Consider the following 23,338-nt stretch of genomic DNA (forward strand, 5'->3'; position numbering starts at 1 on the left):
TTCTTAATCTGTTGTGTTCAGATGATGTATAGTGAGTCACATCACAAGAAATCACTTATGTGAGTGTGAAGTTAGGGTCACTTCTATGAGAATTTTACAAAGGCCAATTCTCTAATACACTCGCAGAACCAGGCAGGTGTCCCACGGCCAAAATGGGCGCAACAAAGGACCAACAATGCTAGAGAAGCAATTGTGTAACTCCTACTGTCTAGGTATACACTAAAGGTTGACGGTTCAAGTAGACCTAGACCGCCGTTTGACCGAGTATATCCGATAGGTTTTCACTAGAGAAGGTTCAAAGGTAACTCCACCTGTCTCGATGCAGTTGTTTCTCGTTGAGGAAATTACACTTTGCATTTATACTCTTGTGCATTTTTTGTCACGATGATTTGACTTCTTATCCATGTAGGGGATTGTTGGAATTTATATATATATATATATATATATATAAATTGTATAGACAATCTATTGGTTATGAATAAGAAGTTTGGTACGGAAAATGTGTGCATTTTCGTCGACAAACAGATGTATCTTTTCATCCTAAAGGATATGTTGTTTCATCCTAACGGACATGTTGTTTCATCCTAACGGACATGTTGTTTCATCCTTGAATGAGTGTCTTTTCGTGTTGAACGAATGTGTCTTTTCATGTCGAACGAATGTGTCTTTTCGTGTCCAACGGATGTGTTGTTTCGTCGTCGAATAGGTGTCTTTTGGAACGTGACTTTACGTTGTCTATAAATAGACACTGACACCTTCAGAAAATGAATCCAGTTTTCTGCACTTAAACTCTGCCGGAATTTTTTCTCCTTCCGATTTTGCATACTGTTGTTCATCCTCCGGTGTGATTTCCTCTGGCAATTGTTGTGTTCGTTTGGGCTATTGATTGGTAGTGCCACCATTCTTCAGACGTAATCCGTTCTATCCTGGGAGACAAGTGTCCATCAACCTTAGGCATCAGTGAGGGGGCAAATTGTCTTAAGGAGACACGTTCTGTGGGCTCGGATTTAATTCCTCTACTTCTGACATATCATTCGATCTATTCTATCATTCTGCTTGCATCATCATCTGATTTCAAGATCATCATCTGATTTCAAGTAAGTCAGTTCTTTAATTTTAATATTTATAATTGCACAGTGATAATTCTGATCATCTACCTCCTCTGATTCTATACATGGGTTCAATCTTTTAGTGATATAATATCACCCACTGTCTTCAATAACAAAATTTGTGCTTTTGTATTCAACCAACGCAATGAAATTAGATTTCTCATGCATAGGCTTTAGAGCCTCAGGGCAGTCAAATCTTTTTCTGAATTCATCAAAAGAAAGCTTAAGCGTTTATGTGAATTCTAAGCAATCTTCAAAGGAGGGGATTTTAGAGAAGGATTTGCAAAAGGTCCCTCAACTAGTGCCTTCGCTATTTGCTTGTAAGCTCCATCCCAATTTATACGTTTTGAAGGTTCAAAGCAAATAGTTGAGTTGAGGATATATTAAAATAATAAAATATTAAATATTAAAATATTAAAATAAAATACATAAGGATATATTATGGTGCTTGAAAAGAAAATAAAATAAAATTGTGGTGCTTGAAACAAACGTTTGGCATCACTGTAGTAGTCGAAATATATTATCTTTGCTTTAGGATTTTTCTTCCTCAGTGTCTCTATGGCCATTTTAGTACTCAGCAAAAGTATTGTAAGCTTTCAAGCACCCAGATTCATCATAATCATCTTTGTTATCACTCTTTCTCAATGTCAAAATCGCATAATTGCACCCAATTGGAAAATTCCCTGGCACCACTAGCTCCACAGCTCCTTCTTCTATTAATGTCTGGCAAATAAAAAGAAACAAAAAGGAAATTGTTGGTGAATATATTCACCACCGTGGTCTTATCAAACTATTGAAATTGAAGTCTAATTAAACTATTGAACTTGAAGTTAACATTATATTCTAGTAATTAAATTCAATATAACAAACGGAGGTGGTATTGATAATTGTTTCAACAATAAAAGGAACTATTTCTCATAGTTCTGGAATATTTTTATTTGCCATGATAAGCGCGTTAACATCATTCCCACCAATTTCTCCCACTAGAAACAGTGATTTTTAGTTATCGAACCGTGTCGCGACACGTCAAGAAAATTTCATGTTTTGGACAAAAACATTATTAAAGGAGTTTTGGTATAACCTCCTTTATTTTTGCAAAGGGAAGGTTTGAGCTTCTTAAACGAATCAAGTTGAACGCTTAATGAATTTTCATCTGGTAATACATAATCTCCCAAAGCCCAATAAGCAGCCCAACCGAGAGTCCATATCTCATCAGTCAAATGATACTGCTACTAATCAGTTAAGTAGTACAGATGCTAAGCCAAGTGCCAACGTGGATGATGATGTAATACATGCAGCTACCAATCACGATAGAAGAGTTCTCTAACAGCTTATCTTGATTACGGTTATGATTTAGTTATGCAGTTAGTGACTTATCAATTATTGTTGTATTAATTTCTTGTAAGATCATTATTGATTCATAATGAGAAATTTCTTCATTCACAATATCTAGCGTCAGTGAATTGATTTTGTTTCGTGTGAAGTATTCCATATCAAGTGTAGTTGCACCGGCAAATGCAAAATTTACTCCTTGCGTGACGTTTTGCCCTTCGATGAGATTCAGGTAGGCTGGCAAAAATGGCAACCCATATGCATCGGCTACAATTAAAATGACTATAGATTAGTGTACGAATTCTTCAATCATTAATGAATTAAGTCCTTATAATTTTAAATTTTTGTATTGATGCCTTCATAGACTAGCACAAATTGAATTCTGTTAAATGTTGCATTTGCACGGGTAATATATATATATAGAGAGAGAGAAAGAGAGAGATAACGACATATTCTTTCTTTTAGAAATTAATCAAGAACGATCGTCGATAAAAAATGATCTTTTTCCTCTGTGCATCGCACGGGTAATGCACTAGTTTAACATATATGAGAAGAATTGTCTTACATGTCCAAGGTATCAAATATCACACACATTGCATTATCCCTCTACTCGGGGTTAGTCAATTCCATGTTCCTTTCCTTTCCTCTGTTGTCTTCGTTTCTGTCAATGCATAACAGAAATAGAAGATACGGAGTAGTTCGGGTATCAGTATCACAATAACCTAAATTATTAGGAATGATAAAACAAACTGTGTTTAAAGTTATAGAGTTTTTAAAAGATAAAAACAGACATTAACATGATGGTAGGATTCAGGGATAATTGTAGTAAAAAAAGAAGATCAAGGAAATATTAAGGATTAAATGCAGCCACATAAGATCAAGGCAAAGTTACAAAAACGAACTGAAAAGTACAGTTGACGATGGAAAAAAAATTGTAAAAAATGAAAAAGGATAAAAAAAAGAAAGAGAAAAAGCCATACATATGACAGTTGTTTAACATTACACATCAAACACCATCGTCGTTTTAAATTTAAGTTACACTCACAATCCATTAATTTTATTTAGAGTCTTAATTTATAATTTATTAAATATATAAACCGTAAAATACTAGTGAATCAATAATTAAATCAAATATAAAATTTCTTATTCTTTACAAGTATAAATTCATTCAGACCCAAAAATCAAATACTTCATATTACTCCCGTTTAGTATGCATGATTCAATTTCTATTCAATCCCAACTTCAAGAACAAAAGGGATGGTCAAGCAAAAGGCTAATATCTAACCTAAGATTTAAAACCTAATCTAATATCCAATGTTAGTAGCGTTAACTTCCAAAATAAACACACAATACAAACTATACAAGATATATTATATCCAACTAACTAAAGCATTTTAGAAATAAAGATCAGACCATGAAAAATTTTCTTTGGCCAACCCGATGATCATTGCTCCAAAAATAATTAAACACATATAATATAATAAAGCACTCAAACAGAAAAATTAAATTGACAAAATACTTCTAGTCTAAATGCTAGCCACCGTGGCATAAATGAAATTTGCATGGACCCAAACCCATTGTAGATTCCACAGCAGGTGGATGTGATTAGATGCTTTGTCCTAATAATAAGTCCTTTACACAACTGTTATGACTTCTGAAGAACACATTTCTCATACAGGGCAAGGATAGCATTCTTGTTGCGATTCTTCAACCCAAGCAGCTGATCACCATAGTTATGTTTTGTCAGCTCTTGCATAAGCTTCTGCTTTGTAAACTTCTTATAATCATCCTCATTAGTTTTCTGACTATGGTTGTCCTCATCACCCTCAAAAATGGAACCACCATCTTCTGGAGGCTTGTACTTAAGCGAATTAGATGTGCTCTTAGATCTCTTACTTTCCCTCATAATTCTAGGGCTCATACCCATGTCCTGAACAGATTCTACATCAATTTCATCATCTATCCTCAAACGTTTTCCATGGGAGGCAATGTTTAGCTTACTGTCCAATACTGTTTCATTCAGTCGAAACTTGGTCAGCTCTTGATGGAGATAATCAATTTTGGCTTGTGAAGACTGTAACTTGAGAGAGAGAGCCTCAGCTCTGTTATTTGCCTGAGCATGTGCTTCACGTTCTGTTTCCAAAAGTTGTTCGAGAATCTGTGCACTATTTCGCCGATGAGTTCCATCTTTCTCCAAAAGTGAGTCAACATCCTTCTCTCTCTGTTCTACCTTTTCCTCCAGTTTTGAAACTTTGGCAAGTGCACCCTTCTCTGAATCCCTCACGCTCTGCAATTCACCTTCCAAATTATCTTTCTCCCTCTCCAAATTTTCAATTTTCCTCTCAGCCCTCTCAATATGTGTCAGTCTCTCCATTGCAAGCCTCTGCATCTCGCTCTTCTCCTTCTGAGCCATCTCTGCTTCCGCCCGTGCTTTGTTAGCCACTTCAGTAGCCCTTACAGCTTCCTTTTCAGCATTTTTACACCTTTCCTGTACCTCCTCAAATCTTGTGAACCCAGATTTGTACTTCTGCTCTAGATGGTTCTTCTCCTGCTGAATTACCATCACATCCTTCTCATATGACTGGGCCTTAGCGTTATCAGTTTCCAACCTCTCGATTAACTCTTTAATTTCAAGCCTCAGAGATGATATTTGTGCTTCATAATTCCTTATTTTTGACTCAGCATCCTGCACATATATCTAGAGTTAGACATCATTTAATCGCAAAAGGTCTCTGAACATGCTTTCAATAGACAAATACAAAAATTTCAATTGTAATACTATCCAAATTGGTTTGAGGTATTAAAATAATTTCCTGTTGTAAATTGTTTCAATCAAGTAATTCAGTTAAAATACTCATCATTGCGCTTCACAAAATTAAGAATTCTTAATAATCTCAACTCTGAACCACCAGATCTTTTCTTTTTTTGGGAGAGGGGTGGATAGGCAAGATGTGTCACAAATGAAAACCACAATTCATTATAAAAGGCATAACATAAATCTTGTCTGACTGAGAGCCCTTGAAAATAGTGCTTCATGGGACAAACACTCCATCTGTCTAATAGTGTGAAATTGACATGAAGGTGGAAATGAAAGTAAAAGAGTCTATAAAATGGTTTTCTTGAATTATCTAAGCAGCCATGAATCTCACCTTCAATTCTAATTTCAAAGTTGTTAAACACTGCTCAGCATGCTCAAGTTTGGCAGTCTTCTCCTTTATTATATCTTCCTGCATAGTCGGAAAGGATGAAATAAATAACTCCATTTTGCATTCAATTCATCATGTAACATCGATAAGATTAAACTAGAGATGCCAGTCATCTTTGTGTCAAAGTGATATTTATGCAATAACAATGCTAGATAAACAGATATTTGCAAAAAGTGCAGGATCATAGTGAGCTCACTTTTTCAGCCAAAGTGCCGGAAAATTCTTCTCTTAAAGCATCTTCCCTCAACTGTGTTTGCATATTTGTGCGCTCCTGCCCAATTGCTGCCTTCTCTAGAGCAGCTTTTGCTTCTCTAACAGCAACGTCATACTTCCGCTTCCACTCTTCAGCCTCCTCTTGAGCAGACTGAGATTGCTCCCTTGCTGCAGCCAACCTTGCTTCGGCAGCATTGTTATGTGACTTGAGGGCAGCAATTTCAGAACTAGCTTGATCTTCCTCAGCCTTCTTCCTTGATAAAACTTGTTCATATTTTCTTTTCCAATCCATGGATTCTTGCTTAATAGAGTCCAGGGTTTTTGATAAGCTAGAATACCTCTCATCCAGTGACCGACGGTTAGACTGCAGATCAGTTATGCGATTCATATACTCATCGGTTAGCTTCTTCTTATCATTGATGACATCCTCATAGCGTTTAATATACTCAGACTTCTCGCTTTCACTGGCATCCAGCTGCTTGTTAAGTAGGGTCAGCTTATCTTCAATAAATCGGCATTTTAAATTGAGAGAACTCTTATCTGATTCAACTTTATCTATTAGTCTCTTGGTCAGGTCTAGTACTGGGCCTTCGAAACTAGTGTCAGCAACATGTAAACTATTAAAATTTTAAAAAATAAAATAAAATAATTGAAAAACAATATCTACAGACCAACCTTTGTTGTAAGAAGACAGTAAGTTTTTGCCACTTCCTTGGACCTAGAATGGATTTTTCATATTCACACAAAAGAGCATCAAGAACCTGCATCAAAGATGCATAAACAAGTCAGTTTGTCATTTCAATAAGGCCGGCCACCCTACACAGCCTAGTTATATCCAATATTCTTCCCATGATATCCCCAATTACAATTTTCATTTAAAAAAAATTCAGTAAACAGGAACCAACAACCAGAGCGCTACAACTAGTGTAATAAAAATTTACAATTAGCCAAACAACAATTACCTTGGCAATATTATCTATCTTTGCATCAGAAGCATTACAAGCTGCCCTTAGCCTCTTTTCCATGGACTGAATGGCATTTGAGCACTGCAGATCAGCCTCCATAAATGCATTCCTCTTATAATCCTTTTTCCAAAGGGCCAAAGAAATTAGAGCATGACACAAACAACATTAGCTCACTCCCCAAATAGAAAAAAGGCACACCTATACAATATAACTAGGTATAAGAACTACAGTCAATTTAGGTTTGTCACAACTCAAAATCCAAAATCAATTTTAATAATTCATCAATTTATTAATATAAGCACCACATGATGTCTGTCAATAATAAAAAAAGGAATTAAATCTAAACAAATCTGACAAAACACTGAAATAGTAGGAATAAGGAACGGTCTTGGCTCAGAAACTCTGAAACTGTCAGAAATGGGAAGACTAATAATGAAGGTGTTACATAGCAAAAATAAAACTTCATTCACCTTATATGGAATATTGTATTTGGAATAAAAACCCACAGAGTGATGCAACGTAGCAACAACCATATTCAGTTTACGATTCCAATTCCAGACTAGCAGACCCCCCCCCCCCCCCCCCCCCCCCCCCCCCCCCCCCCCCCTGTTAAGGGCTACCACTAAATCCTACGATATTAAATTCAGTTCAATAATGAGCCACATACTACAGTTTTGACATGAGATGTGCCCAAGTAGCTTATGTGTTCATGCAGATCAATCTTCTCTAAACTATAGAAGCTAATTTATTCTATCAACAAGACTAGAGAGTAGAGATCAAATATCCTGCTTATAGCCTTATATATAATTTTCTGTCCACTGAAGACAGCTGAATTTTTTAGCATCATAAGCAAATGGTATCCCAGGCGTATACACACTTCATAATAAAAGAAAAAAATTCCATTGCATGTAATATGACAATAGAAGCTTCCATCAACACCCCGCTCCCACCACCCGAACAAAAAGAAAAACATACAGACACCTGAACCAAAAAATAGTTATATCTACTATAACATGCACATAACTTTCACCAAATAAAATCTAGTTAGTTTATCCCAATTAAGTAATTTTGAATATCCGAGACCTCAAATGCCTTTTTGAGAAATTTCTGCAGCAGGCCTTCATATTTCTTCCTTGCTGAACCAACTCCTACAGCGCTAGCAGTAAAAGCAGACACTGAAATTCGAACTGCTTCTTCATGTGCTTCCCTCAAAGCAACCTACAAGCCTTATCATTAGAAAAGGAAAGAAAAAAGAAATATATAATTAACATTTACTTAATTCAGATTACTCACTTCCTCAATCTGTGTAGAACGGTCAAAAGAAGACATATAAACTTCAGTAGCAGAATCATATGCCCTACGGCACTCGGCTTCTTCAACACTCTGCAACCCAACAACATAAGCAAACAAAAACTCGAGAACATGATCTAAATATTTGTTGTCCCAACTTATTTTCTTCTTCCATTGATGGATTAATGGATTACATACACTTGGCCAGAAACACATGAAATCCTCATAGGTACAAGTTCAAAAGCCAGAAAAATATTCACATTAAAAGGAAGGGCATAGGAGAATGCAGTACACAAGATTAATTGATGTGAAAATTTTCCTGAACTTTGGAGTTGATACAGAAGAAATTTCCACTTTCAGAAGACATTTGGTGGTTGTGAAAATAATGAATATAACGTCAACTGCACAAAATGCTAAATAATCATGGCTTTGTCAATCATCTGATTTCCTAGATAAGTCAGAACTTTAAAAAAAATGGTATCAATCTCGTGCAAAAAAGAAAGTAGGTAAAATGCAAAACAGGACATCAGATATCTAAAAATCATATTATGCAATGAGCCACTAATGCCTCTGAAAATATATTCATTTTACTACCACAAATGACCAAAATTGAAAACATGGTTTACATACATTAAAGAATTCTTCTATTATACGCCATATGTTAAACACGTTCCTTTCTCACATGAAGTCATGATTTAAACAAGAAATATAAACCTGCCAGGACGAAGAAATTGTGGGCACGGCACCATGATTGAGAGCATCCAGATAAGATTCAGTTATACCAACCAACACAGGACCTGTCATCATAGTGGCCCCAACTTGTTTTGGCTTTGTTCTCTCAAAAACAAACTTGGTCAAAGCATCAAGGCCAGATTGAAATTCAGGCCGTAATTTTTCCAACTGCATATTGAAGATAAATTTTCAAGACAAAAAGAGACAGCAATATAAATGACAAAAAAATATGGTAGCTTGTGAGTCACCTACCGATATCTGGTCAAGTCGCTGTAGATCATTTTCATTGTTTAAAGGTCGCACAAGAGTGAAGCATTCCCTGTCTGGGAATAAAGCCCGAATGGAATCTCGAATCTACCGATTGATATTGTCAGAAAATTAGTGTAACTCAGAGAGGAAACCAAGATCATCATTTCCAATATGCCACAAAAGCTTAATAAATGCATTTATTTTAAAATAATAGTGCACAACTTATAAAACAAGCATTACAATAAAATAAAATAAGCTGCAAAAGGATATACAAAGAGCACACAAGTCTTGAAACAATGGAAAGTAAAACAGGACAATACTAGATCAATCTTCCCGATAAATAATTCTCTATCCCCAAGTCTGATATAGTACACTACACGCTTCCCGACACCTCTGATCCACATCCACTACATACAAAGACTACCTATCACTACCACCACCCAAAACCTCACCATTCCTCAGTCTGTATGTCCAATAACACAGGCAAAGTCCCAAAGGTGGAAGTGAGGTACCAGCCCTTAACAAGGATGAGCTAGAACGCCTCGTAAACATTCATGCCTCTTGTTCTCTAGCCATGATTGGTTAGGACTTCCGCTCTCAATCTTTCAATGCTCCTAGTATTGCCTCTGATAATTCATGGATTATTAACTCTAGTGCTACTAACCATATGATCTTTCATCCTCCACAAGTTTTGTCCTATCAACCATCTTCTAGTAAGCATAACCTAAAGGTGGCTATTGGCTCAAATGCCTTGATTTCTGGTTGTGATACTATCAATGTCCAACCTTCCCTACAATTGAACCATATTCCCAAACCTTCCAATAATTTGTTCTCCATTTGTAAAATTACCAAAGACCTAAATTGCTCAGTAACTTCTTCTATTCTCATTGTTTTTTTCAAGATTTTGTAACAAAAAGGACAATTAGAGTTGCTAAGGAGCATGGGTAGTAGTATCTCCTCAACAAACCTAATGAAGTACTCCCAATTAGAAGCTACTAGTTACTTGCCATCAATGCAGTTCTAAAACCCCCTACTTCACAAATCTGGAATCAACATAGGCATCTTGACCACTCTCCTTTTTCTCTATTCCAATCTATATTTCCATCATTATTTTCAGGAGAGTAAGTTGAGCCTTTTCAATGTGGTGCTAGCGAATTGGCTAAATAAAACCGGGTAATCTTTTCTCCCAATTCTTATAAGAGTGTTGAAACTTTTGTACTTACTGATTTTAATGTTTAGGGCCTTGCTTTTGATTCTAATATTTCTGATAAAAAATTGGTTTGTGTCAATTATTGATGACGGTACCTGAGTAACTCAGTTTCTCTTGATGGAATACAAATCAAAAGTATATCAAATATTTGTAAACTTTAATCGCAAGGTTCAAATACAATTTGGAAAGCCTATTAAACATCTATGCTCTAATAATGGTAGAGAGTATGTTAACCCACATTTCTCTACCTTCTTGAAGGAGGATAGTATTATTGATGAACTCATTTGTGGATACTCCTCAACAAAATAGTGTTGCTGAAGTAAAGAATTGACATTTACTTGAAATTAATAGATATTTACTCTTGCAAATGTCTATTCCCAATTCATATTAGGAGGAAGATGTCTTAATGGCTACTTGACTCCCAAGTACTTGGTAATGTCAGTCATATTCACCTTATGATTTCTCTAAAATCCCGAGTCTTTGGTTGTGTGACCTTTGTCCATGTTCACTGCCAACACCACAACAACTTGATCATCGTGTTGTCAAATGTGTTTTCATGGGTTATGTTCCTCACCAGAAGGGATATTTATGCTACCACCCTTCAAGTCATCGCTTCTTTGTTTCCATGAATATCACATTTCATGAACATGTGTTTCACTATCCCCGTCTTTGGCTTCAAGGGGACAACGTTCATGAGTTCATAGTTGAAGTTGAGTTCTTCCTCCCTGAGTCCCATTTTTCCTTGTTCTCTTGCTTTACTAATCACGATCTAGTGCCTTATACTAGTGACACAACTAAATAATTTCTTGATTGGCTAAGGCCAAGATTGGTCCACCACAACTAGTGTATCAAAGAAGGGAGGGAAACCTGAATAGGTCCAATAACAGCTTCAGTCGTCTGAGCCTATAGTAAGTATCGAAAATACTGCTTCTTATATTTTTAACCCTGATACTTTAAATATTCCTTTACATAATGGTGAGAATGACCCTGATGACTTCATATTGTCTCTACAAAAAACCTATCCTTGCAACACGAGGTTTATTTCAACCCTAGTGCAAGATCCATTGAAGAATAAGAACTGCATTCAAGCCATGAATGAGATGAAGGCATTGGAGAAGAATGGAATATGGAAGATGGTTGAACAACCAGGAGAAAAGAACCAATCGGTTGCAGGTGGACATTAACCTTGAAATGATGATAAATTGGGTGAATTTAAAGCATGGATAGTTGCAAAAGAATACACCCAAACTTGCAAAACCGATTATCAAGAGACATTTGCTCTAATGTGTAAGATGAACACGACAAGAATTTTACTCTCTCTCTCTACTAAACATGGGTGGGAATTGCAACAATTTGATGTTAAAAATGTCTTTCTTCGTGGAGACGTGGAGGAGGAAGTTTAAATGGAAATTCCACCCAAATATGATTTTACAAATGGAGAAAATGTCTGTAAGTCAAAGAAGAGCATATATGAACTGAAGCAACCTCCTCGTGCATGATTTAGAAGATTCACTAAGGCAATAGTGTCCCTGAGATACAGGCAAAGTCAAGTTAACCACACCCATTTCTTAAAGCATTCAAAGGAAGGAAAACTAATTGTGTTACCGGTATATGTCAATGACAAAATCAAAACAAGTAATCACTCAATTGAGAAACAACATCTAAGGAAAAAACTAGCAACTAAATTTGAGATGAAGGATCTTAAAAAACTAAAACACTTTCTCAAGATTGAAGTGGCCTACAATTAACAAGGTATCTTTACTTTTCAAAGTAAGTTAATATTCTCCTAAGGGAAATTAAGAAGCAAGGACATAAAGCTAGTAGTGTACCAATTGAGAAAAATCATTGAATGGGAAATGAAGAAAGACCCAAAGTTAATAAAGCTTTATATTAGACGATGACCCTTGAAGCGGTAGTAAGGTTGCTCATGTGATTAGAAGGTCACAAGTTCGAGTCCAATAAACAATCTCTTTGTAAAAATACAAAAGTAAGATTGCGTATAATTGAACTTCACCCCTACCCTCGCAAAGTTAGGTAACATTGTGCATTGGATTTGCTCTCAATTTAGCAAAGGTTGGTCGGTAAGTTGGTATACTTGGCACATGCTAGACCAAATCTTGCAAAATATTGTTAGTGTTTTTAGTCAGATATTTACAAGTAGTGGACTATGCAAGGTCTCAAAGTTGCACCCAGAATAGGATTATTATTCAAAACGGGTAGACATTTATCCATGGAACTATGTACTGATTCGGACTATGCAAGGTCACACACACACACACATATATATATATATATATATATATCAACATTAACATCAATAACATATTTATCCCAAACTAGTTAGAGTCGGTGGTAGATGAACCCAAAAAATGGTACGAAAAGATTGTGAAAAAAAAACTTAATATATGTATATATATATATATATATATATATATATATATATATATATAGAGAGAGAGAGAGAGAGAGAGAGAGAGTGAGGATATTCTAACTACCAAAAACTCTCACTACTAACTTACTACTCATCACATCACCATTGGATGAAAGAGAGAGAATGTTAAAAAGTTTTTGAAGAGAGAGAAAATGTTAATCTAATGGTGATTAAATAGGTAGCAAGTTGGTAGTGAAAAATTTTGGTAGTTAGAATATCCCTCCTATATATATATATATATATATATATATATATATATATATATATATGTATGTATATATAATATTATCCATAGAAAAGTAGTAGACAATTAAAAGGAAAAATAAATTAGAATAATATACAAATAAGAATATATAAGAGGACAGAAGAGAATAAGAAGGTAAGAAATAAAAAATAGATAAATAAATAAAATAACATAAAAAGGGATATAGGAAAAAGGAAAAGAAAAACACATAAATAAATAGGAAGGAGAAAAAGATTGAAAGGAAAAGTGGAGTAAAAGAGAAGAAGGAAGAAGAAAGAGAAGGGGGAGATTAAGAGGAAAAGGAGGTCAACTTCTGGTTATGCTATGTTCTTGGGTGGAAATTTAGTTCCATGCAAGAGTAAGAAACAAAAAGTTGTCCCCAATCAAGTGTGGAAGCTGAGTTTTGGGTTATGGCCCAAGGAGTTTGCAAGCTGCTAGCCTGCTATAGATGATGACTATATTGGGTAATATGAGGATAAAGTTACTCCGTGACAAATCAACCATCAACATTGCCCATAATTCTATTCAGCGTAATAAACTAAACATATTAAGTGTTGAGATATATAAAACCATTAATATAGCATCACTCAACAACTTAATCTTTTAGGTTGAGTTGGTTCTTTACATGGTATCAGAGTCTCGGTGTACCGGGTTCGATCCTGACCGCCCCCCGCTTTCTTTCTAGTGGAATTTTTTTCTTCGCACAGGTAGATGGGCCTGTGCATCGTCCACCCTTCAAGCCCAGTGGACTCTCGTGTGAGGGGGCGTGTTGAGATATATAAAACCATTAATATAGCCTCACCCAACAGCTTAAGCTTTTGGGTTGAGTTGGTTCTTTACATTAAGATAGGCCGACATTTTAGAAAAGGGAACTAGATAGTCAACTTATCAACACAACTTATCTTTCCTCAAAGGTTCAGTTGGCAGATGTGTCAATGAAAGGACTTCCTACAGAGAGGTTACTGGCATGCTGGAAATGACAGCTATTCATTCATCAGCTCAAAGAGGAGTGTTGTAATAGTTCCACATTAGTCCCGCATACTTCACCACAAAATATTATGTGTAAGTCATTGTAATTATTTTAAAATTTATGTTATCATTGTTTAGTCATTATATTAGGAAAGTAATTATTAGCTAGGTCTATATATTAGACTGAATCTATGTACAAATTATTCGAAAATAATATGCAGTAATTTTCCATTCAAGTATTATTTTATTTCCTAGAATATTTAATGCATTTGAAATGTAGCAAAAACTCAGTATGGACCGTATTAGTAAAAACTGTCAAGTCTCAAGTCAAGTGAAGAAATTCCGGTACTTATCTAAGGATCATAATCAAATGGATAAGCCATTAGTCGACCATGATAAAAAGAGTATTTATGACTTACATCCTTGAAGAACCAAAATATGAAGTAGAAACATACCTCGTTTTTAGCAGCTATATCTTTTCCACTCCCTTCGACAGACCTCAAAGCAAGTTCAAGATAGTCACGGGGTGTTATCTTTTGGTTATCTTCTACTAGGTCCAAATAGAAGTCCTGTCAGCAAGAGGAAAGACAAATGAGGCAAAGAATGGGACTAGACAGCAAAAAGTAAGTTAAGATATCATCAGATTGGAAGATCGAGATACAAAGTTTCCAAAAATATGTGATGCAGCACAGTAACAAAAGATTTCTAAACATCATACTCTTAGAAGCCAAACAAAAATTGGGGAAAACTGTCCCAGTTCAGATGCAGAACTCCTTCCTCCAGATGCTCTAACACGAATGTGCTTTGTCATTTGAGTGACAAAAGAAAGGCGATCTATGGCAGCCTCATCAATACCACCCATCTAGGCAAAAGAGAAGAGGGAACAGATTCATATGCTTAGAATGAACCCACAAACTGGTCATCAAACAGCAAAATGAAAGAATATGTACAAGTAAAATCACATTTGATTATGCCTAAATATAGGTTTCCATAAGCTGTCCCAACCTGGTTATAAATGAACATGCTAGACAAAAGGACAGCCAATGAGAAGATCTGGGTGCTGTATTTTCCCTGCAAAGTGTAAAAAAAAGGAGAGGATACAATGGTTGGAAATGGGAAACCTACATGTACACAAGAAACTAAATACTAAAAGTACTACAATATTACTCCAACAATTAGCATCAATACCTAAATTCAAAAGTGATTAGAACACCAAACAGACATAAATAAAAGAAAACATATATCTATCACTTAGAAAACTCAAGCTAACCGTTTGATCATAAGCATCTATTCCTTCACTGTCTAATAGCAGGAGATTGAACTCTGTTCCATCAAGAGCAGTTCTCTTTAATGGCGCACTCCACAACCAAAGCCCTTTTGTACATGGTCGATGTGTTGATGCTACTTGAAATCCATTACTCCTCCCTAATAGCTGCATTATAAATATTATAGTAATGAGAACAAAATCTCATATCTTTTATTTCAAAACATAAACCCCCCCCCCCCCCCAAAAAAAAAATGCCAGAAGAAAGTCACATCTCATACTGATATAAAAACAAACGGTACAAATCAAAACATTTTCTTAACATGCAACAAATTTACTTCTATAACAAACTTCGCTGGCCACCAAATGTTCGATGGAGATGAAGAGGTAAAACGAACAAACAAAATTAAATTTCTTATAGCCAATATTAGCCAAAGCAAAGTTACAAGTAGTCAAATACTATAGCTGAAAGAGATTTAGGGCCCTTTTAGATGGAATTTTTTTTTCTCCAAAAGCTAATTTTTTTCAAAAAAAACACTTCTCACTGTAAGTTCGTTTGGATGTCTACTTTAAAAAAAAGCAAAATTCACAAAAAAATCCAAAAATTTACTTTTTTTGGAAGCTAAAAATTTTAGCTTCTAAAAAATGCAGAAATCAAAAGCCAAATATTTTTTTTCAAAAACTCAACATTTTTTAAAAATTTTAAATAGCTTTAACTTTTGTAAAAAGTACTTCTAAAATAAGCAAGGCATAAAAGCTACTTTTTTTAAATGGCCAAACAAACAGGCTCTTAGACCTTTACATAAGGAATCCACATATCAAGCAAGCCTAGAAGTAGTTAATTTCATCCCATCATTATGATCATTTCTTCCTGTTGTAACCTATGACATAGATATGTAGGGTATAGAACAAATAAATCCACAGACTAGGGAACCTCCCCTTAAAATGAAAAGGTGATAACTCAATCGGAGAAGTATCTAACATCCTACCCAAGCAGCACAACATTATATGTGATGATGATGATCAGTTATGCAATCAAACCTAACAGTTAAAAGATAAAAAAAGCATTAATTCACCAAAAGTAATTTGTCTAACACATGTAATGATTGACTGCACATATGGAATATTAGCTAAAAAATAAATTACCTTAATAACCTGCACACTGTATAAATTCCTACAAATGCATCTGTAATGAAAATCTAAAATAGGCTCTGCAAGCTACCAAGTTAACAATAAAAGTAGACTGTTCATTAGAAAATGCTTAAGACAATGATTTACACATTTCTTCCAACCAATCTAGGATAAAGAATGGCATTTTATTCTGAGCCATTCTATGGATTAAACTAGTTGTAACCTCTCCCAGACTACGCCAAGCCCACTTCTAATAAGACTTAGATCAAAGCATAGATCACCTATACATGGTGTTGTAAAATAATAATATTTATTTATTTATTTGTTGTATTGGGCTTAGCCCATTAGGTCATGTAATCTCTTTAAATAGAGAACCCTTTGTACAGTTTACATACAATTTCAATAATATATTTCATTACCCTTTTTCAAGTTCGTATCAGAGCTCTCGATTATGAGGGCTTTACTTCCGCAAATCACCGTCTTTAAAAATCAAACCCTATTTGCCTCTCGCCGCCACAAAGTCGCCGTCGGAAAAAAATTTCGGGGGACCTTTTGGACCGTGAGGACCCTTGTTTCACTCCGTTTTCTTAGATCTATCATTCTACGGAGGTTTCTTTTTCATCAGAAGATCGGAACAGCTCAAAAAAAAAAAAAAAACGATATTGTTCATCGCGCACTGTTCATCGGGTACTGTTCACAAAAAAACTTTTCCTGCTTGGTTTTGTCTCTGATCTAACGTCATTTGGGTGTACGTTGTGTGTTTTTGGTGCTGTTTCTCACTCTTTCTCATCACTATGGCCGATTTAGAAGATGGTTCAATTAATACGCGGTCTCCACATGTCTCTCCATATGTGAATATTCAGCAAAGGGAGTTGGATCAGCTTAAACCCGCTATTGATAATATGTGTAATCCATCTGACCGTTCTTTGATCTTGTCTGGTAAGAACACACGTTCTACATCTCTTCTTACTTCTTGCACTGATTTTAAAACCTCATGGATTTTGGATTCTGGTGCAACTGATCATATGACTTGTCGTACTGAATTTTTTCTTTCTTATCATCCTATTGTTGGTAGTCATACTAATCCATAGCTGATGGATCCCATAAATCAGTTATTGGTTCTGGTAACATTCAAATTCAACCTTCCTTGTTTCTTAAAAATGTTCTTTATGTTCCTCAGCTTTCTACTTGTTGAGATATATAGTCCCACATTGGTTGTATGTGCAACTAATGTGAAGTTTATAAGGCCTTGGGCACTCCCACCCTTTGAGCTAGCTTTTGGGGTGGTGTATCCCAAGGTTCTTTACATGGTATCAGAGCCTGGTTCCGATCCACATCCTACCTGTGCGAACAAAGAAATTCCACTTGAAAGAAAGTGGGGGCAGTGAGGATCGAACCCGGGACACGAGGCTCTGATACCATGTAAAGAACCAATTCAACCCAAAAGCTTAAGCTATTGGGTGAGGCTACATTAATGGTTTTATATATATACCATGTAAAGAACCTTGGGATACACCACCCCAAAAGCTAGCTCAAAGGGTGGGAGTGCCCAAGGCCTTATAAACTTCACATTAGTTGCACATACAACCAATGTGGGACTATATATCTAACCACTACTAATCTTATCTCCACTCAAAATCTTACAACTGATTTGAATTGTTCTATCACATTTTTCCCTTCTCATTATGTTTTTCAGGATCTTACCACGAAAAAGACAATTGGAGTTGCTAATGAGCAGGATGGGTTGTATTATCTCCTTCCAGAACATGCTATAAATGATAAATCTTATCTCCACTCAAAAACTTACAACTGATTTGAATTGTTCTATCACATTTTTCCCTTCTCATTGTATTATTCAGGATCTTACCACGAAAAAGACAATTGGAGTTGCTAATGAGCAGGATGGGTTGTATTATCTCCTTCCAGAACATGCTATAAATGATAGCAAAAATCAGTTATTAATGACACGTCATCCTCCTACTGCAGAGTCTATGATTTGGCTCCATCACAAGCGTCTGGGGCATCCACCATTCAGTCTATTGAAGTCAATGTTTCCTTCTTTGTTTCTAAATCAGTCAGTTGAGACCTTCCATTGCGATGTTTGTGAATTTGCAAAACACCATCGAGTGTCATTTCCTTCTAGCACTATCAAAAGCAGCGAACCTTTTTCTCTTATCCATTCTGATGTTTGGGGCTTCTAAAGTGCATAGTGTTTCAGGTGCAAGTTGGTTTGTTTCTTTTATTGACGATTGTACTCGGGTAACATGGATATTCTTGATGAAAGACAAGTCTGAAGTACCGGAGATATTTATTCGATTTCATCACATGGTTGAGGCTCAGTTTGGTAAGTGTATTAAAAGAATAAGATTTGATAATGGTATTGAGTACGTTAACCAACGCCTGTCGCAATTCATTTCAGACAGAGGTATGATTCATGAGCTCACATGTGTTGATACCCCTCAACAAAACGGGGTTGCTGAAAGAAAAAATCGTCACCTCCTTGAAGTTCCTAGAGCACTACTTTTCCAGACATCTGTTCCTAGTTCTTATTGGGGAGAAGCCGTGTTAGCTGCAGCCTTTTTTGATCAACCGCTTACCTTCACGGGACCTTAACAATACCCGTCCTATTCATTCCATGACTTCCTTCTTTCTTTCTGTTCCCATTTTACAGAGCCTTCCACCAAGAGTGTTTGGATGTGTTGCCTTTGTCCATGTTCATAAACAACATCGCAGTAAGTTGGATCTTAGGGCTCTTAAGTGTGTCTTCATTGGTTATGCCCCTGATAAAAAAGGGTACAAGTGCTATCATCCACCAAGTCGAAATTTTTTTGTTTCTATGGATGTCACCTTTCAAGAATCTGAGTCTTATTTCCTGGGTCTTCATCTTCAGGGGGAGAACAGTTCTTCAGAAGACTCATCCCTTTCCTTCTTTGAGTCTGGATTGTCCTTGTCTACTCCTACACCTCTTCCTAGTGTGTCTGCTCCTGGTGTGTCAGAACCTTCAAATACACCTGAGATACGAAAGATTCTAACACCTAAATTGGTATATCAGAGGAGGAAACAACCCATATTGTCTCACCAGCAACCTCAATCGTCTGAACCACTGGTAAGTCATGAATCTCCAATTTCTGATTCTAATATTATTGCCTCTCATGATTTGCCTATTTCTTCTGATACCTCTAATGAGGTACCCATTGCTTCTGCTTCTGATGACTTACCTATTGCCCTAAGAAAAGGGAAAAGATCTTGTACTCAATTCCCTATCTCCCATTTTGTTTCTTCTACTAATCTTTCTGTGCAGCACAAAAGCTTGGTTTCAGCACTAGATTCTATTTCAATCCCAAAATCAGTACATGAAGCATTGAAAGATGAGAATTGGGCTCAAGCCATGCAAGAGGAGATGAATGCGTTGGAGAAAAATAAAACATGGGAGGTTATTGATAGACCCAATGGAAAAAAGGCAGTAGGGTGCAGATGGGTTTATGCCCTAAAGTATAATTCTGATGGCACTCTTGAGAGATATAAGGCTCGGTTAGTCGCCAAGGGTTACACTCAGACCTATGGCATTGATTATGAAGAAACCTTTGCTCCAGTTGTAAAGATGAATACAGTGAGAGTCTTGTTATCCCTTGCTGCCCATTACAATTAGGATATAAATCAATTTGATGTGATGAATGCTTTCCTTAATGGTGAGTTAGAAGAAGAAGTCTACATGGAAATCCCGCCTAGTTTTGATTATGTGGACGAAGAAAATAAAGTTTGTAGATTAAGAAAAACCTTGTATGAATTGAAGCAGTCACCTCGTGCCTGGTTTGGGAGGTTTACTAAGGTTATGATGACCTTAGGATACAAATAGAGTCAAGGAGATCACACTCTTTTCTTTAAGCACTCCCAAGATGGGAAGCTCACTGTGCTCCTTATATATGTTGATGATATTATTATAACAGGTGATGATTTTGTGGAGAGACATATTCTGCAAACACGATTAGCCTCTAAGTTTGAAGTTAAAGACCTTGGAAAACTGAGATATTTCCTAGGGATAGAGGTAGCTCATTCAAACAAAGGAATTTTTATCAGTCAGAGGAAATATGTTCTTGATCTTCTCAATGAAGCAAGAAAGCTTGGGTGTAAACCTTCGAATACTCCTATTGAGCAGAATCACAAGATAGGTTATGAACAGGAGAGTCCTCCAGTTGATAAAGGAAAATATCAACGGCTAGTTGAGAAACAGATATATCTGGCTCATACTAGCCAGACCTAGCTTATGCTGTTAGTGTTGTCAGTCAGTTTATGCACGATCCAAAGGAGAACCACATGCAGGCAGTGGAGAAAATTCTTCAGTATCTTAAAGCCACTCCTGGTAAAGGACTAATATTCCGGCGTGATGGCAATCTCTCTTTAGAAGTTTACACTGATGTTGATTATGCTGGATCTGTGACTGACCGTCGTTCTACTACTGGTTATTGTATGTTTCTTTGTGGTAACTTGGTGACGTGGAGAAGTAAGAAACAAGATGTAGTTGCCAGATCAAGTGCAGAGGCTGAATTTTGAGCTATGGCTCAAGGCATTTGTGAGTTATTGTGGCTGAAAATTGTACTTGATGATCTCAAAATAAAATGCGAGGGACCTATGAAGCTGCTATGCGGTAACAAGTCCGCTATTTGTATAGCTCATAATCCAATTCAACATGATCAGACTAAACATATTGAGGTCAACCGCCATTTCATCAAAGAGAAACTTGATAGCGGCTAGATTACCACTCCATACATTCTCACTGGGCGTCAATTAGCTGATGTATTGACAAAGGGACTTCCTTCAGACAGATTTCAAGAGCTTACTAGCAAGCTGAGATGATAAATATCTCTTCCTCAGCTTGAGGGGGAGTGTTGTAAAATAATAATATTTATTTATTTATTTGTTGTATTGGGCTTAGCCCATTAGGTCATGTAATGTCTTTAAAAAGAGAACCCTTTGTCCAATTTACATACAATTTCAATAATATCTTTCATTACCCTTTTTCAAGTCATGGTTAGGAAACTAAACTAATATCATACTGTTCTTTTTTATATGTATCTACTCATTAGTAAATTATTCAGCTTGAAAATTAAATTTCTTAAATCTACATGACCCTTGAACCAACGGTAATATTGCTCCGTTGTGATCGGAAGTTCACAGGTTAGAATATGGAAAATAGCCTCTTTGCAAACAAATAAAGATAAGGCTGCATAAAATTGACGCTCAAACCTACCCTTGCAAAGTCGAGGAGCCTTGTGCACTAGGCTTGCCCTTTAAATCTACATAATTCAATGGCATAAGGTAACCTTAATGTAAAATATATAAGGCAAAGTTTCTTATTTTGAATCTTCACTAAACCCCTCAATCTTAAAAGAATATTTTAAAATTTATATGTAAATAATGAATATTTACTTTGAGCTGTTTTTATAATAGTTAATGAAAGAGCCAGTGTTGCATATCAGCTAGGTGTATAAGACACAAAACTCCCATTTAAAGAGGAAGATCTCATCTCTTATCATCAGCCTGGGTTTTAGGGTTGCTTTATCCTTTACAGCAGCAAAAGGATTTCGATTTGAGCTTCTTCCTCTGCTCTTGAATAATATTGATTAGGGGTCAGGGAAACATTTTTTAGTCTTACCCCTCCACTCTGAAAACAGTCCTCGAGCTTTTAATATGCTACTGCAACATAGGACAATCCAACATTCTCAGGGACATATAGTTTCTTGAGTACAAAAAAATGTCCTAAAACCTCAATACCTAGCACAGGAAGCTATTCATGAAGAATCATCCTTGGACCATTTTTTTATGTATTTTTATTTTTACTTTCTTATTTTATTTTCTCTCTTATGTATCTTTATTTTCACTTCATTTTATTTTATTTTATTCTTCTTCTTAATTGTTTATTGCTACGTTTTCATTTCTATTGTTATTTCTATTTTTTTTTTATCCTTTTTTTTCCTTCAACTTTTTCGTTCATTTTCGTTTGGGTTTATCTGTGACTTACCTCAATTAGTTTGGGATCAAGGTGATGACGTGATGTTGATGTTAACCTCTTTTAAGACTAGTAACAGGCTAACAGCATAAGCTCCAAACCCAATGTATAAAAACCATTACTCTTCTTCAGTTAAACATCAAAGTCAAAGAGTTTTAAGTGGCACGAAAAAACTGTTCACAACTTTTTCTCTTCTGCACAATCACAGGTTACAGAATAGCTCCAGAATATTAAGCACAATATACAGAGACATCCAAATGGCGATAACAATCTACAAAACAAACTTACTGTTGCACATGAATAAGCAAACAAATGACAAATGTACCCACTCAAAATCACAAAACCACTATCCACTGTGCTCCATCAGGTAGACACAAAAGCGGCCCCCAATATAATCAGAGACTACGTAGTAACAAAAAAGGGGGTATTTCAGCATAAACACAAAAATAACCTAAAATTATCTCACTCAATCACAGTCCATGGTTAAAACACTAGCAAAAACAACAGCACGGAATGCCCTTCCACAATCCTAATGAACAATGCGTCCAAATTAAAAGTTAAAACCCTAAACTCCAAACCATAAATCTTTCATTCACTTCAAATGAAAAATCACCTGATTCAAAATGAAGCTCTTGCCTTGGCGAGCCCGTCCACAGACAGAGACCACGCCGATAGGTTCCTTGACGAGCTGGAGTGTGGCGACGCCTTCCGGGTCCATGCGGAACTTTCCCTTGTCGTCGCAATAGATGAGGCGTATTGGCTTCGCCGGGCCGGTCACCGGCGACGAAGAGGGCGTCGCCGCCGGAGAGGTTGGTGAGGCATCGGCGGCATTGTCCTTACCTCGATTGAAAAACCTGATCATCTTCTACTAATGATTTTGGTACCCTGTCTTTGTGTTTAAAATTGGGGAGGGAAACTGTGAAATGACCTTCCCCTTACGCATGACAGTTCCGCCACTCGCGCCAGGACCTTTCAGTCATTTCATT

At 36.2% G+C, this 23,338-nt stretch overlaps 1 protein-coding gene and 1 pseudogene across 1 annotated transcript; both read right to left on the minus strand.

Annotated features, from left to right (window-relative positions):
* Nucleotides 1–1,351: 1,351 nt before the first annotated feature.
* LOC133287860 (GDSL esterase/lipase At1g28600-like) lies at nt 1,352–3,493 on the minus strand (annotated as a pseudogene).
* Nucleotides 3,494–3,787: 294 nt separating this feature from the next.
* LOC133287884 (uncharacterized) lies at nt 3,788–23,322 on the minus strand. Its single transcript, XM_061485572.1, has 14 exons — nt 22,966–23,322; nt 15,221–15,382; nt 14,956–15,021; nt 14,669–14,812; nt 14,406–14,519; nt 9,100–9,201; nt 8,830–9,015; nt 8,119–8,208; nt 7,909–8,043; nt 6,823–6,945; nt 6,536–6,621; nt 5,844–6,456; nt 5,591–5,668; nt 3,788–5,127 (listed from the first exon to the last, which is right to left on the minus strand). The coding sequence occupies exons 1-14, from the start codon at nt 23,212–23,214 to the stop codon at nt 4,087–4,089; spliced, it is 3,189 nt and encodes a 1,062-aa protein (XP_061341556.1). The 5' UTR covers nt 23,215–23,322; the 3' UTR covers nt 3,788–4,086.
* Between the last annotated feature and the right edge of the window lie 16 nt (nt 23,323–23,338).

Source organism: Gastrolobium bilobum, unplaced genomic scaffold (genome assembly GCF_033153095.1).
Source record: "Gastrolobium bilobum isolate Gb01-03AN ecotype WA unplaced genomic scaffold, APGP_CSIRO_Gbil_v1 utg12072, whole genome shotgun sequence".
NCBI classification, from domain to species: domain Eukaryota; kingdom Viridiplantae; phylum Streptophyta; class Magnoliopsida; order Fabales; family Fabaceae; genus Gastrolobium; species Gastrolobium bilobum.

Coding starts and splice junctions, on each gene's coding strand:
- LOC133287884 (XM_061485572.1), bottom strand. CDS start 23,214: ATGATCAGGTTTTTCAATCGAGGTAAGGACAATGCCGCCGATGCCTCA. Junction 9,016..9,099: donor AGCGACTTGACCAGATATCG/GTAGGTGACTCA, acceptor TTCAATATGCAG/TTGGAAAAATTACGGCCTGA. Junction 8,209..8,829: donor CAATTTCTTCGTCCTGGCAG/GTTTATATTTCT, acceptor GTTGGGTTGCAG/AGTGTTGAAGAAGCCGAGTG.